Source organism: Ursus maritimus, unplaced genomic scaffold (genome assembly GCF_017311325.1).
Source record: "Ursus maritimus isolate PB19 unplaced genomic scaffold, ASM1731132v1 scaffold_10, whole genome shotgun sequence".
Lineage (NCBI taxonomy): Eukaryota > Metazoa > Chordata > Mammalia > Carnivora > Ursidae > Ursus > Ursus maritimus.
In genome coordinates this window covers 19,661,035-19,677,289 of record NW_024423344.1, presented here as the reverse complement: position 1 = coordinate 19,677,289, position 16,255 = coordinate 19,661,035, and the positions used below count along the sequence as shown (strand labels likewise).

The following is a 16,255-nucleotide window of genomic DNA, read 5'->3' as shown; positions in this document are numbered from 1 at the left end:
GATAACATGAAATGGTGGCATGGGAATTTTAATTCTCTAACAACTGCTTCCATTGGGTGAAAACTTAGTGATTGTTTTAAGATTCTAAGGCAACACAGTATTCCCTACCAGTGGACAATTTAATCCTAAGTGACATTTGGGTATCATATCATTGGCCTAAATGTAGTCTAACTTTAGGAGTGAAAGCCACTTTATCTTTATTCTATTTTTGTTGTTGTAGAATATTTGGAATTTCGCTGATCTTTGTAGATATGTCCCTCATCATTACAGACCTACTTGTCACTGAGAGCTCAATGTATATTCCTTTGGAATATCGTTCAATTTCTTTAGCTATTGCTTTATTTTTTTTCGTGGATGTTCTTCTTCGAGTATATGTAGAAGGGTAAGTTTGATTAATTTTTTAAAAACATGTAAAGCTATTTTGTACTGCCATGAGAAACATCCCAAAATAATTACCAAGTCAACCCAACAAATGCATCCCTCTTTATCAAAAAATTCTCCTCGAGGCATGGTCAACAAGGAAACAATCCAAATTCCAATTTCTAGTAGATTGGGCTTTAATATTATTGTTGCAACTGGCACTCTAGTTTCCAGCAATGTATTATAGATCCTTCAACAGGTAAAGCTTCAAGGGTTTGCACAGTGGGGCCAGGCAGCTATTATGTCTGCATGCACATTATTAAGAGGAACGTGTGTGAGCTATAAATATAAATTTCACCAAGAGTTGAATCTAAATAAAAGCTGACAGTTTATTAATACTACATAATAGATCATGAACAACCCTCTACCTCAGTTAAAATAAAAATTCATGTGAAAGTACGTAGGAGATCTGAGGCATGCTCATCCCATCGATGAAGCTTGGTGGTGAGACAGCGGCTGATTTTTCTCTGTTTGCTGGCTTTATGAAAAGGTGGATGAAGTGAGCCAAGCCCTGAAAGACGTCAGCAGTGGGAGTCAGGGACTAATTCCCCAGCCTTGTTTCATCCAGAGCATTTCAGAAGGCTACTTTTCTCCTCTCCTGCTGAACTTCTATCCTCATACTTCAGAACCAAGGACAGTTTTTACCCCCCAGGTTCCTGAGAGCCTGAGAGGGGCTACCCCAGAATTGGAAGAAAGGTGCCTTGGGGCACCAGTGCTCCTGGCTGAAGGAGCCAGTGTTGGGGAGGAAGGCAAAGTGGATGGAAGTTCAGCTTTCACAGGGGAAATTCCAGCCTATTGGGATTCTACTGTAGGCTCAAAGCCAGAGTTTGCAAGCCAGATTACTGGGCCTTGTGCTCCTCTTGTACACTCCTCACAGCCCAGTTACTCTAAGGCTGTGACACACTTAACTTCTATTGCTCAGTAGTACTGCCAGACAGCCCACCTTTCTCACCCAATACATGAAGCCATTGCTTGCCTCTTGTTCAGTGGTTTGGTTATATCTCTTACCATACTTAAGTTGCCATATTGATGCTTTTGTTATTTGTATGTATAAAATAAGATACAGTTTGGATGTTTTCCCCCTTAGTCTAGTCTAGTATGCATTTTAAAGAATCCATTAAAGTAGAATTCTTAATGGGATGAGTCAAACAATTTGCGCTCTTAAAATATCCCTATTTCTTCTTTGGGAGCGCATTCACTAATATTTTTTTGTCTTGTACTACAGGATACAACAGTATTTTTCTGATTTACTCAACTACTTAGATGCTGTCATTATTGTAGTGACTCTACTGGTTGATATGATTTATATGTTTTATGACTTTAAGTCTCTTCAAACTATCCCCAGGTAAGAAATATGTGTTTATTTCTCTTAAAGTTTTAATTTTTTTCATTTGTTTTTTTGGGGGGCCTTTTCTGTAGTTTTCCTTTTATATAATCTAAGTCTGAATGTGCTGATTCTGAGCCAAATAAATAGCCAAAAATGAAATATTTAGACAAATTTCCACATACTTGGAAACTAAACTACATACTTGTATTTTGGGAAGAGTGAAAGGTGTACAGATTAAGTACCTTTAGCTGAATATTTGTTCTCCTCTAGGATTTTGATGGATTCCTATCTCACATTTAGGTCTTTCATCCATTTTGAGTTTGTCTTTGTGTATAGTGTAAGGAAATGGCCCAGTTTCATTCTGCATGTGGCTGTCCAATTTTTCCAGCACCATTTATTGAAGAGACTGCTTTTCCCCCCATTGAATATTCTTTCCTGCTTTGTCAAAGATTAGTTGACCATAGAGTTGAGGGTCCATTTCTGGGCTCTCTAGTCTGTTTCATTGATCTCTGTGTCTGTTTTTGTGCCAGTACCATGCTGTCTTGATGATCACAACTTTGTAGTATAGCTTGAAGTCAGGCATTGTGATGCTCCTGATGCGCATTAAGGAGGGCACGTGATGTGATACTGGGTGTTATATGCAACTAATGAGTCATTGAACATTACATCAAAAGCTAGTATTGTGCTATATGTTGGCTAATTGAATTTAAATTAAAAAAATAAATTCCCACTGAATTCCCACTGAGGTTCAAACATAAGTTCCTTACACATGAAATTCCTGGGTTTTTCCTGTAATCAAGAGAGTATTGGTTTGAGCATATGCAAAATTTGGGTGACTCCAATGATGATTCTCTAAGAAAGAGCAAATGGAACAGAAAACAAGGTGACATAGGTAGCACCATGGAAGTGGAATTTTGCAGAACAGCTGCAATGAGGAAAGCTGAGACAAAGTTAGAACCATTTAGGTATCAGGAAACTAAAATGTGTATGAAAGACTGATAATCCCCCACCCCACTCTTCCTCTTGCTACTCTGGCAATGAAGAAAAGGAACAGATGTATATTGGAATATAGACGTTGGGTGGCTCACTCATTAGTCCAACAGCTTGCTCCTTTCTGTACAGCTTAGGACTTCAGGTCCCAACAAAATTTGATGTTGTATGATAGGCTTTTTAGTTGTTTTAAAATAACAGGATCTAGTATGGTTCTCTGACTAGCAACCTCAGTATCACCTAAGAACTTGCTAGAAATGCAAGAGGAAAAACACCTCAGGTCCCACTCCAGACCTAATGAATCATATGCACACTCAAGTTAGAGAAGCACATAATCAAACCATCAGTTCTAAGCCACGATGTTGTTTTTTTTTTCTGATGGTAGGAGAGACACCAGCTAGCACACTTGGAAAGTATTAAACTCTGCTGCCTGCCCCATACGTGTTAGCAGCTGTAGTGAACCTCTGTTACTAATGGGAAAAACAAAGGTGAACAAGAACCGTTTTGGTGGGAGAAACTTTTGATGGGAAAAATGATTGAAAAATGCTTATCTTAGATCACAAAAGTTCAGCCCACAAATTCTATCATATAACTATTTCTCTCTACCAGAGTTTCTCAGTCTCAGCACTATTGGTACTTTGGACCAGGTAGTTCTTTGTTATAAGGGCTGTCCTGTGCATTGGTGTTTAGTAGCATTCCTGGCTTCTACCCACTAGGTACAAGTAGCACGCCCTCGTACACAGTGTGACAACCAAAAATATCCCCAGACATTGCCAAGCATCCCATAGGTGGGTGGGTAAGAGGCTTGGTGGGGGGTTGTGTGTGTGCAAAATCACCCTTGGTTAAGAACTACAGCTCTAGGCTTGGTCCGTATTGACAAAATCCTATTTCTAAAGCAAAAATGAATCTTTTTACTGTTAGATTGACAATTTTATTTCGACCTCTACGACTTATCATTCTGATAAGAGTTTTTCATCTGGCTCACCAGAAGAGACACCTTGAGAAGCTGGCCAGAAGGATGGTAAGCAGGCAAAATATGTTTATGATTCAGAAAATGTTTGTTTCAGGAAATACCGACAAGAGTTATAGATATCTATATAATATTCTTTATTTTTATGTCAATTCTTCGTCTTACAAATTAATGATTGTTTTAAACTCTCAGGTTTCGGGAAACAAACGGCGATACAAGAAGGATGGATTTGACTTAGACCTCACTTATGTTACTGGTTTGTAAAGTTTAACTGTTGATTTACTCACATTAACTTCAAATCTTTCTGGTGTGTGAGTAATTATGTTCATTTTGTTCTTGCTTTCTCTGAGCCATGTTCTTTCAAAACATTCTTTATCCATAAAGACATGAGCCACTGTGGTAGCACAACATATTCGTGGTTTATGCCTGACAATGGACAATCTGCATTGTCCTCTCAAATAAGGGCTGCTTGGTTACTGTACAGGAAATTGAATGGATTTCCAGTTGGCTCCCTTTGTTTGGTTTGGAATTTGAGGTCTAGTAGTTTTTCTGGGTTGCAAGAATTTCAGAACTGTTCTCTTCCTAAAACCCTAGAGAATAAGGGGTCTCAATTTTCTGAGTCAGGAGCACTGGAAGGCACCCTGAGAGTTTCCACCATTGCTGGAACCCAGATCTCTCATTTTTCTTTGGTGTTTAAATAGGAATTAAATTCTCACCACTGGTCAACACAAATCTGTCCCAAATGGCTGGAACCCTTTGAGTCTTAAGAGCACTATGTGAGTTTGATGGTCATTATATTGGATAATTGAATAGGTTATCTTGATTATCCTGAGAGGTAACTTTTTTTTCCCTGTCATTCTCAATCCAGAAAGTTCTTTTCTATGAAAAAGGAGTCTGATTATATATGTTTTCGTATACTGTTTCACATTTATAATGACATTCATAATAGTGACTATTTTGACTTCCAGAGCGTATTATTGCCATGTCATTCCCATCTTCAGGAAAGGAGTCTTTCTATAGGAATCCCATTAAGGTAAGGGTATTTAACAAATGCTCATAATTCTCAGTAAACATAGACTGTGGAGTCATAAGTTTTATTGGCCCAGAGATGGCAGTGTTCCAAAAATTTGTTCTCTCAGGTAAAGAATTATAATGGATTGATAGCAATTAGTTTTTGCTGTGTAACGAATCACTGAAAAACTTAGTGACTTATAGTACCAACCATTTACTTATTAGTTCATGATAATGTGGTTTATGAATTTGGGTTGGGCTTAGTTGGGTGGTTCTGCTGATCAGGGACAGATCTGACTAATCAGAGCTGGACTAATGCATACATCTGTAGGCAGCTACTTGGCATCTGAGTGACAGCTAGTTTAAAGTGGTATGGCTGGAGGGGTGCCTGGGTGGCTCAGTTGGTTGAGCATCCAACTTTTGGTTTTGGTTCAGGTCGTGATCTCAGCGTCATGAGATTGAGTCCTTTGTTGGGCTCCACACACTCAGTACAAAGTCTGCTTGAGGTTTTTCTCCCTCTTCCTTTGCCCCTCCTCCTGCTCACTCACATGGACGTGCTCTAAATAAAATCTTTTTTAAAAAATTAAAAAAAATAAATGGCATGGCTGGATGGCTCCATGTGATGTCTCATGCTCCAACAGACTAGTTCAGGCTTGTTCACATGGTGGCAGTGCCAAAGATCCCACAAACAGCAAGCAAAAGAATACAGAGCCCCTAACGGCCCAGGTTCAAAACTAGTATAATGTGGCTTCTACCTTATTCTTGGTACAAAGCAAATTACAATTCAGTCCAGATTCAAGGAGTAGAACAAACTGCATCTCTTGATGGCAGGAATTGCAACAAATCGTGGCCATTTTTGTAGTCTTATCATAGGAGAGAAGGATGGGAATTCTTTAAATAAAATATGTTACTAAGTTGAGGTCCTAAGTTATAGTGGAGGCATACTGCTTTAGATTCTGTTGATTAAATTATTTCACCCTTTCATGAAGATGACAACAAAGACAAAGAAGGAGGCCCCTGCCCCTCCCAAAGCTGAAGCCAAGGCAAAGGCTTTGAAGACCAAGAAAGTGATGCTGAAAGGCGTCCACAGTCACCAAAAAAAAAAAAAAAAAAAAAAAATCCACAGGTCACCTACATTTCGACGGCCCAAGACACTATCTCTGAAGGCAGCCCAGATGTCCTCAAAACAACGCCCCCAGGAGAAACAGTCTTGACCACTATGCCATCATCCATCAATTCCCCCTGATTATTGAGTCAGCCATGAAGAAAATAGAAAACAATAACACACTTGTGTTCACTGTGGATGTCAAAGCCAACAAGTATCAGATCAAACAGGCTGTGAAGAAGCTCTATGACATTGATGTGGCCAAGGTCAACACCCTAATCAGGCCTGATAGAAGAAGGCATATGTTTCACTGGCTCCTGACTATGATGCTTTGGATGTTGCCAGCAAAACTCGGATCATCTAAACTAATCCAGCTGGCTAAATCTAGATTTTTTTTTACCAGAATTAATAATTCAAACAAAATAATATTTAATATGAAATTCCAGTTAAAAACCATTGTTTAAGAAGTTGGCTTATCATGGAGCACTGGGTGTTATACTCAAACAGTGAATCATGGAACACTACATCAAAAGCTAAGGATGTACTGTATGGTGACTAACATAATAGTAGTAATAATAAAAACAAATGGAGAGGAAAAAGTTGCATATGTGTCTGGTTGTGTATTAGTGCAATTTATATTATATCAATATGATTATGTATATGTCTATATATAAGTACATATAAATATGCATATATAATTATACTTTGTTGAGGCATAACAAATACTATAAATTGCACTAATCTTAAGTGGATCTTGATGAAATTATATATAGGTATATATGCATGTAACCAACACCCCTGTCAACATATAGAACATTTCTTGCTCTTTTTCAGTCAATATCCCAATACACTGGATGTAATTATTATTCTAATATCTGTTTTACCACAGATTAGTTTTACTTTTTCTTGAATTTCACATAAGTGAAATCATATAATACATCTTTTTTGACTGGCGTTTTATGCCCCAAATCTGAGATTCATCCAATATTGTATAGTTCTTACAACATTTACATATTACTTATACTTATTTGTTATGACTTTAATATTACTGCTACCTAAAATCCTGTATTAAAAGCCCAAGCATTTAGGGGCACCTGGGTGGTTCAGTTGTTTAAGCAGCTGCCATCAGTTCAAGTCATGATCTCAGTGTCCTGGGATCGAGCCCTGTGTTGGGCTCCCTGTTCAGTGGGGAGTCTGCTTCTACCCCTGCTCATGCTTGCACGCGCGCACTCTCTCTCAAGTAAATAAAATCTTTATTTAAAAAAAAAATCCCAAGCATTCAGTTTACGTACAGGAATCATAAATTGTGCACCACTTCGCAAAGACAGCAAAGGTGTTACATTCTATAACATCTACTTCACATAAATTTTTAAAAAATCAAAAGATACAGCTGAAGAAACAGGTATAACTTTGGCAGCCAGTCATTTTGACAGGGAACTTGTACAACTTGCATGACTTTTAAATATGTGAATTTAAGATAGTGCATTTTGAGTAGTCATTATGCTTTGTGTTGATAACTAAAAAAAGAACACTGGCTGTTGAAGAATCACGTTAAAAAATATTTAATGCACTTCAAAATGTTGCACCAATTATTGTGGTTTCTGTGCACCCCTAAACTTTGTCATTTAGTTCAAGTATATCACTAAAGTGATATATTAATTCTTCCAGTACAATGGTATATTTCATTCTGGTGACCACTGCATACTCGAGAATATATTAAAAATGTGTAATATTCATAAATATTCAGAAAAGCAAGAAGACAACTGGTAAACCTGCCTGGTTCTTCTGAGATGGTCTCATGTCCACTTAATAAGTATTCATTCTACAAAATAGTAAGCTAATGTTCGAACATAATTTCCCAGGTAAAACACATTTTCTCATAAATCATGAAGGCTTTTTCTCAAGCACCACAAAAGTACAAGAATTTTAGTTTGAACAGATCTCTTGGACTGTGCTTAACCTGGTATTTAAGGTTAGTTTCCAAGATTTCAGGACCAGATTTTGAATTACAGTCTCCAATTTAAAAGTTTTGGCTTTTGGGCTCTTTCCATGATTTGGCTATTGCCCATTGACTGATGAATGGATAAAGAAGATAAACATGGAAGGAAAGGAAAAATAAAAACAGAGGTAAACCATAAGCGACTCTATAGTTAAAAGAACAAACTGGAGGGTATGTGGGGTGGGGGATGGGCTAAATGGATGATGGGCATTAAAGAGGGCACTTGTTAGGATAAGCATCGGGTGTTATATATAAGTGATGAATCACTAGATTCTCTTGAAACCGATCATACACTACATGTTAACTAACTTGAATTTAAATAAAAAATAAAAATTAAAAAAATGCTCAACTTTACAACAGTGTGAAAGTGATAAGCATTCAGTAGACCTCATACTTTGAAGTTTGAATTTTGATCTTTTCCTAGGCTAGTGATCGGTGGTGTGATATTCTCATCAGTGGCAGCTTCCAGTCAACCACGTGATCGTGAGGGCAAACAGTTGATACCCTGACGACCACTGTGTGTCTGTACAGCCACTCTTGTTCTTCCCATTCAGTACACTATTCAATACATTACATGAGACGTTCAGCACTTTATTACAAAATAGGCTTCATATTTGATGATTTTGTCCAACTGTAGGCTAATGTAAGTTTTGAGCACAATTAAGGCAGGTTAGGCTAAACTATGATGTTGGGTAGTTAGGTGTATTAAATGCATTTTTGACTTTTATTATTTTCAACCTAAAATGGGTTTGTTGGGACCTAACCCCATCATAAGTCAAGGAATATACATACTCAGAAAGAAACTGCCTTGAGAGAGATGAACTCAATCATTACCAATTGAAAAAAAGTATCCATTGTATTCCTCTCTCATACAAACAGAAAAATTAAACATTTCCCCCCTTGGAATAATACGTATACAATTATATACAATATATATTATATATAATATATATACTATAATTTATATTACATATAAGTTATAAATATTATATAATAATTGATATTACTAAATTAGAATATTTCCCCTAGAATAGTACATGTTTAAATATATATTATATATATTGCATAGTATATAATTTTATATAATAAACAATTATAATTACATATAAATTATATATAGTATATTTTCTATTTATAAATACATATTGCATATATATTTATGTATATACTCATTTCTTAGAAACACAAAAATATAACATTTTCCCCTTATAAATAATATATGTATTTACATATATATTATTCTACACAATACAGGATATATAATTGACTATAACTCCATAATTTATATATGTAATACATTTAGTATGTTGTATATTATATGTAAATATACATTTCACTTATAGACGTATACAATATAAATTCATCTTTTATAGAAACAGAAAAATATGACCTTTTCCCCTTAGAATAATACATGTATATTTATGTTATATATATATATGGTTATATATAACATAAATATATATGCATATATATACATATATATAAATATATATATGGTTATATATATATAACATATAAATATACATGTATATATTAATATGTACCTATAATCAAGTTTGTTTAATATATAGTATATAGTTTATGTAAGTGTATATTTTTAGTTTATACATCATGTAATTATATATAAATTATGAATTCTATAATTTATACATAATTATATATGAGTTGTATTTTACATATAATAGTGTCTATAGAATCAGATAACATGTTATGTGTTATATATTTTATATAATATGTATTGTATTTCATGCTATATTATATATATTATATGGTATATACTATATTACATGTAGACATATATTATTCTAAGGGGGCAAATTTTATATTTTCCTGTTTGTAAGAGATAAATATAGGTAATATATATTTATAAGTAATATGGAACTAACACAAAACCATATAATTCGTATGGTAAAATGTTGAAGCTTTGACCAAAATATGAAAACTGCCAGAGCTGTCAACAAAAGACAAGACAGAAAGCTTTCTTGCATATCTATAAACCAAATGTGATACTCTCCAAAGGTTTAAAAATTGTAATTGTTACTTTCATTTAAAAACTAATTCTAGGGGCGCCTAGGTGACTCGGTTGTGTCTGACTCTTGGTTTTGGCTCAGGTCATGATCTCAGGGTCCTGGGATTCAACCCTGGGTCAAACTCTGGGCTCATTGAGGAATCGGCTTGGGGATTCTCTCCTTCTCCCTCTGTCCCTCCCACCACTCATGCATGTGCATGCTCGCTCTCTCTCTCTCTCCCCCTCCCTCTCTCAAATAAGTAAAATCTTTTTTAAAAATAAAATAAAAACTCTAATTCTAAATTTAAAAAAAACTATACACAAACTAATTTAACCAGGGCCCCCAACCGCCCCCCCAAAAAAATCAGTACAAAGCAAGACCCAGAACAGCTGATAATTCATAGTTCTGTATGAACAACTCTTTTAGGATTTATCCCATAAAGTACTTGATTTTACAGTCTGCTTATCTTGTAGAACTAATTTTGTCCACTTTATTACATTAAAATCTCATGCAGTGTAAAAGTAGAACTGGATGTAAATATTGCATCTCAAACTTCTGTAGCATTGTCATCTTTTTCTTTAGATGATTCTCAGAATGTCCCCAGTTCTACTGGTACTGGATTCTACTCATTCTTTTGTTTCCCGGCAATTAGAATTGCTTCTTCCAAGGCCTGTATTTTCACTGTCTTCAGAATGTAAATTTTTCTCAGCTTGAGACAGATGCGGTTCATCCATCTGATTATGTTCCTCAGGAGTCTCTTCCTTCATAGTTACAGTCTCCCAGTCTTTCACCATTGAGTATGATCTTTATTTCCTTTATTTGTTTGATCTCCTTTTTCTAGCTCCGTTAGGTATAAAGGTAGTATATTTGAGAATTTGCTACTTGAGGTGGACCTGTATTGCTATAACCTTCCCTCTTTGAATAGCTTTTGCAGCATCCCAAAGGTTTTGGACTATTGTGTTTCATTTGACTCCATGTATCTTTTGATTTCCTCTTTGATTTCTTGATTGACCCATTTCATTGTTTAGTAGCATGTTATTTAACCTCCATGTATTTGTGATCTTTCAAGATTTCTTGTTGATTTCTACTTTCATACTGTTGTCAGAAAAGACGCATGGTATGACTTGGATCTTTGTGAATTTATTGAGACTTGTTTTGTGGCCTAATTTGCTCTCTGTTCTGGAGAATGTTCCATGTGCACTTGAAAAGAATGTGTATTTTGATGTTTCAGGATGGAATTCAGGTTCTGAATGTATCTGTTAATTTCATATGGTCCCATGTGTTATTCAAAACCATTGTTTCCTTGATGATTTTCTGTTTGGATGACCTGTCCATTGATGTAAGTGAGGCGTTAATGTCCCCTACTACTATTGTATTACTATCAGTTACTTCCCTTGTGTTTGTTATTAGCAGCTTTATGTACTTGGGTGCTCCCATATTGGGTGCATAAATATTTACATTTGTTATATCTTCTTGTTGGATTGTTCCATTTATGACTACAGTGTCCTTCTTTGTCTCTTGTTACATCCTTTGTTTTAAACTCGATTTTGTTTGACATAAGTATTGCTACCCCAGCTTTCTTTTCACATCCATTTGCAAGCATTCTCCATCCCTTCACTTTCAATGTGCATGTATCTTTAGGTTTGCAGAGTCTCTTGTAGGCAGCATCTGGATGGGTCTTGGGTTTTTTTTTTTTTCCATTCCATCACCTTATATCTTTTGATTGGAGCATTTAGTCCATTTACATTCAAAGTAATTATCAATGGATATGTATTTGTTATTTTGTTACTTGTTTCATGGTTGTTTTTGTAGTTCTCTGTTCCTTTCTTCCCATGCTCTCTTCTCTCACAATTAGTTGGCTTTCTTTAGTGATATATTTGGATTCCTTTCTCTTTATTCTTTGCATATCTATTGCCAGTTTTTGATTTGTGGTTACCATTAGGTTTATATATAACATCTGCATATAACAGACCATATTGAGTTGGTGGTCACTTAAGTTTGAATGCATTCTTTACTCCTTCCCACATTTTAGGTATATGGTGTCATAATTTACTTCCTTTTATTTTCTGAGTATCCCCACTGATTTTTATAGATGTACTTACTGTAGCTGCTTTTGTGCTTCCTACTTTTCTTACTCTTGCTTATGGTCTTTCCTTCTACAAGAGTCCCCTTTTGCATTTTTCTGTAGGGTTCATTCAGTGGTCATGAATTTCTTTAACTTTTGTTTGTCTTGGAAACTCTCTCTCTCCTTGCTGGGTAGCCTTGCTGGATAGAGTATTCTTGGCTGCAGATTTTTTTCCTTCCAGCACTTTGAATATATCATGCTATTCTCTTGTGATCTGCAAAGTTTCTGCTAAAAAGTCAACTCATAACGTAATGGGGTTTCCCTTATATATAACTGTTTTCTTTTCTCTTGCTACTTTTAAAATTCTCTCTTATTCACTGCTTTTTGCCATTTTAATTACTATGTGTCTTGGTGTGGACCTCCTTGGGTTGATTTTGTTGGGGGAATCTCTGTGCCTCCTGGATCTGGATTTCTGTTTCCTCCGCAGATTTGAGAAGTTTTCAGCTATAATTTCTTCAAATAAGTTTTCTACCCCCTTTCCCCTCTCTTCTCCTTCTGGGATCCCTGTAATGTGAATGTTGTTAAGCTTGATGGAATCACTGAGTTCCCTAAGTTTATTCTCATTTTGCATAATTTTTTTTCTCTTACCTGCTCAGCTTGATTACTTTACACTACTATGTTCTCCAGGTCACTGATTTCTTCTTCTCCTTCCTCTAGCCTACTATTTTTTCCATCTAGTGTATTTTTAATTCCATTTATTGTGTTCTTCATCTCTGATGGTTTTATTTTACCTCTTTAAGAGTCTCGCTGATGTCCTCCACTCTTTTCTCGAGTTTACTGAGTATCTTTATGACCATTACTTTAAATTCTGTATTGGGCATATTACTTTTCTCCATTTTGCTTAGGTTTTTTGCTGTGATTTTTGTCCTGTTCTTTCATTTGGGACATATTCCTCTGTCTCCTCATTTTGTCCTACTCTGTTTATGTTAAGAAAGTCAGCTATGTGTCCTGCTCTTGAAAATAATGGTCTTATGAAGAAGAGGTTCTTTAGGGCCCTGCAGTTTAGTGTCCCCTGTTCACCAGAACTTGGTACTTCAGGGATGTCTCCTATGTGTGTTGTATGCTCCCCACTGATGTGTCTTGGCCACTTTTTTCCTTCAGTCCAGTCATCTGCAGTGGCTCTCTTTGCCTGTTGTGGACAGTGTTTGTTCTCTGTGGTATTGGTTACCAGTCTGGGGCTACCTTGGGCTTGAGTTAAGTCAGACCAGGCGTTTGCCAGAGATGCAGTGACACCAAACTGTAGGGTGCTTTGGTTGTCTGTTGCCTGAAATACTTTCATTGGAGGGCCAGGTCAGCAATCAGACCAGCTCTCTGCCTCCAGCCCACTGCTATGTCTGCTGTTTGACTCTTGTCTATGGTTTTCTTTCCCTCTCCCCAGGGTAGGAGTTACTTTGGAGTGATGCTGGCCCCTGTTGTTTGAATACTGCCAGGCTTGTGGCACCAATCTGGATGGACTCTGACAAAGAGCCTATTGGAGGGACAGATCCACAGTGTGCCTGGGGTTCTGAGGGGACAGTGGTGTTAGCAAGTTAGGTAGTAAGTATCAGAGGTGTGTTGGTCGTGCCGGTGGCCATTTGTTTATGATGGGGGGAGGGGGCCGGGAAATGACAACTGTCAGCTCCTTTGTTCCTGGAGGAGTCTCCCAGCAATCTCTGTCCTGCTGGGACATGCTCTGAGATGAATAAACAAATAGTTTTCTACCATATACCCTGGACATTTTACAACTGCTGCTCCTATGCTGTATCTCAGCAGGACTGTGTCTTTTGCTATCTCTTTCAGGGCAGGGACCCAGATTCCTCTCATCCTGTTGATTCTTCTAAAGCTGAACCTGCTGATTTTTGAAATTCCAGGTTTTAAGTCTCACTGGTTGTAAGAACTCAAAATTCGGCCCCTCTGGTTTTCAAAGCCAAGTGTTATCGGGATTCATCTTCCTTATATGGGCTCCCTGATGTGAGGGTTTGTTTCTGTCTCCTCTCCATGCCTGCAGCACCCCTCCCTCCTGCAGACAGTTGTAAAGGTCTCTGTAGCTCCAGACCATGTTTCTGTCCTTACTACCCTCTTTGATGTGGCCTCTTCTGTACATTTAATTGTGGAGTTTGTTCTGCCAGTCTCCATGTCATTTTTTTGGGTTATTTACGCTGATGCATTGCTTATTTTATCTGTACAAGGAGATGAGCTTAAGGTCCTCCTAATCTGCCATCTTCCCCAGAAGTATCTTTGATATTATTTTAATGGTATTTTAAATTTTTATTTTCCTATTGGCTGCTGATATATGGGAATATAATTGATTTTTGAATATATATCCAATACACTTCATAAATTCATACATTCAACAGACACACGAGGAGATGCTCAACATCACTTATTAGGGAGATGCAAATCAAAAACAATAAGGTATCACCTCACACCTATCGGAATGGCTAAAATCAATAACACAAGATACAACAGGTATTGGTGAGGATGTAGCAAAAAGGAACACTTGCGCACTGCTAGTGGGAATGCAAACTCAGTGCAACCACTGTGGAAAACAGTGTGGTAGTTCCTCAAAAAATTAAACAATAGACATATTCTGTGGTCCAGGAATCACACTACTGGGTATTTACCCAAAGAAAACAAAGACACTAATTCAAAATGATATATGCACCCTTTATGTTTATTAGCAGCACTATTTACAATGGCCAAACTATGGAAGCAATTCAAGCATCCATCAGTAGATGGATAAAAAAGATGTCATATATATATTCAAAGGAATATTATTCAACCATAAAAAAATGAAATCTTGACATTTGCAACATGAATGGATCTAGAGAGTATAATGTGAAGCAAAATAAGCCAGTCAGAGAAAGACAATTACCATATGATTTTACTCATGTAGAATTTAAGGAACAAAAAAAATGAACAAAGGAAAAAAAGTAAAAAAACCAGAATCTTAATTACAGAGAATACACAAGTTGTTACCGGAGGGGAGGTAAGTGGGGGGTGAGGGGTGAAATAGGTGAAGATTAAGAGTACTCTTATCTTGATGAGCACTGATTAATATATGGAAATGTTGAATCACTATTTTGTACACCTGAAAATAACACTACATTAACGACACTGGAATTTAAAAAAAATAAAACACTGGAATGAATAAATGATCACAAAAAATTCATGCATTCATTTTATTAAGTTGTATATTCCTTGGGCTTTTTATGTATATAATCATGTAAAGTTACTACTTTCTTAACTTTGTATGCTTTTTATTTTTTTTCTTTATTGAATTGTCTAGGATCTCCAGTGTAAAGTTGAATAGTAGTAAGAATGGACACTCTTTGCTTGTTCCCAAACTTAGATGGAAAGAATTAGAAATTCCACTATTAGAATGATGTTTTCTAGAAGCTTTTTGTAGCTTTTCTTTACCAGATTAAGAAACTTTTATTTCTAGTTTAGTAGGAGTTGAATCATGAGTTGGTGAATTTATCAGATACTTTTTCTGCATGTATGAAGATAATCAAAGGTTTTTCTGTTATTTTCAAATGCGAAGCCAAACTTTTTTATCCCTGAAATAAATGCCCTTTGGTCTTAATGTGTTATTTATATATTACTACTTTCTATTTTCTAATATTTTATTTACAACTTCTTGTATATGTTGATGGGAGATATTAACCTTCATTGTTCCTTTTTTTACTGAAGTGTAGTTGACACACACAATGTTACTTTAGTTTCAGATATACAACATAGTGATTTGACAGATCTATATGTCATACTATGATCAACACTAATGTAGTTACCTTCTGTCACCATAAAACCCTAGTATAATACCATTGACTATATTCCCTATGCTGTACCTTTTATCCCTGTGACTAACTCAATCCATAAATGGAAGCCTGTGTCTCCCATTCCCCTTCATGTATTTTGTCTGTCCCTGCATCACTCTCTCCTTTGGTAAAGATCAGTTCTGTGTATTTATGGGTCTGGCTCTGCTTTTTGTTCATTTTGTTTTTTAGATTCAAAGCATGAGTAAAATCATATGGTATTTGTCTTTCTCAGTCTGACTTACTTCACTAAGCATAATACCCTCTAGGTTCATCCATGTTGTTGCAAATGGCAGGATCTCATTCTTTTTTATGGCTCAATACCATTCTGTGTGTGTGTGTGTGTGTGTGTGTGTGTGTGTGTGTGTGTGTGTATACCACCCCTTCTTTAGCCATTCATCTGCTGATGGACACTTGGGTTGTTTCCATATCTTGGCTATTGTAAATAATGCTGCAATAAACATAGAGGTACAGATACCCCTGTGAATGAATATTTCCATTTTCT

At 36.3% G+C, this 16,255-nt stretch overlaps 1 protein-coding gene and 1 pseudogene across 1 annotated transcript in view; both read left to right on the top strand.

Annotated features, from left to right (window-relative positions):
- The window catches only part of LOC103677640 (phosphatidylinositol 3,4,5-trisphosphate 3-phosphatase TPTE2-like), a 149,853-nt gene that overhangs the window by 55,443 nt on the left and 78,155 nt on the right, over positions 1–16,255 (top strand). The window contains exons 5-9 of the mRNA XM_008706900.2: positions 221–382; positions 1,646–1,765; positions 3,659–3,758; positions 3,900–3,963; positions 4,676–4,740. Coding sequence (XP_008705122.2) covers positions 221–382; positions 1,646–1,765; positions 3,659–3,758; positions 3,900–3,963; positions 4,676–4,740 — 511 coding nt within the window. The remainder of the gene's footprint in view (positions 1–220; positions 383–1,645; positions 1,766–3,658; positions 3,759–3,899; positions 3,964–4,675; positions 4,741–16,255) is intronic.
- On the top strand, positions 5,325–6,187 carry LOC121100730 (annotated as a pseudogene).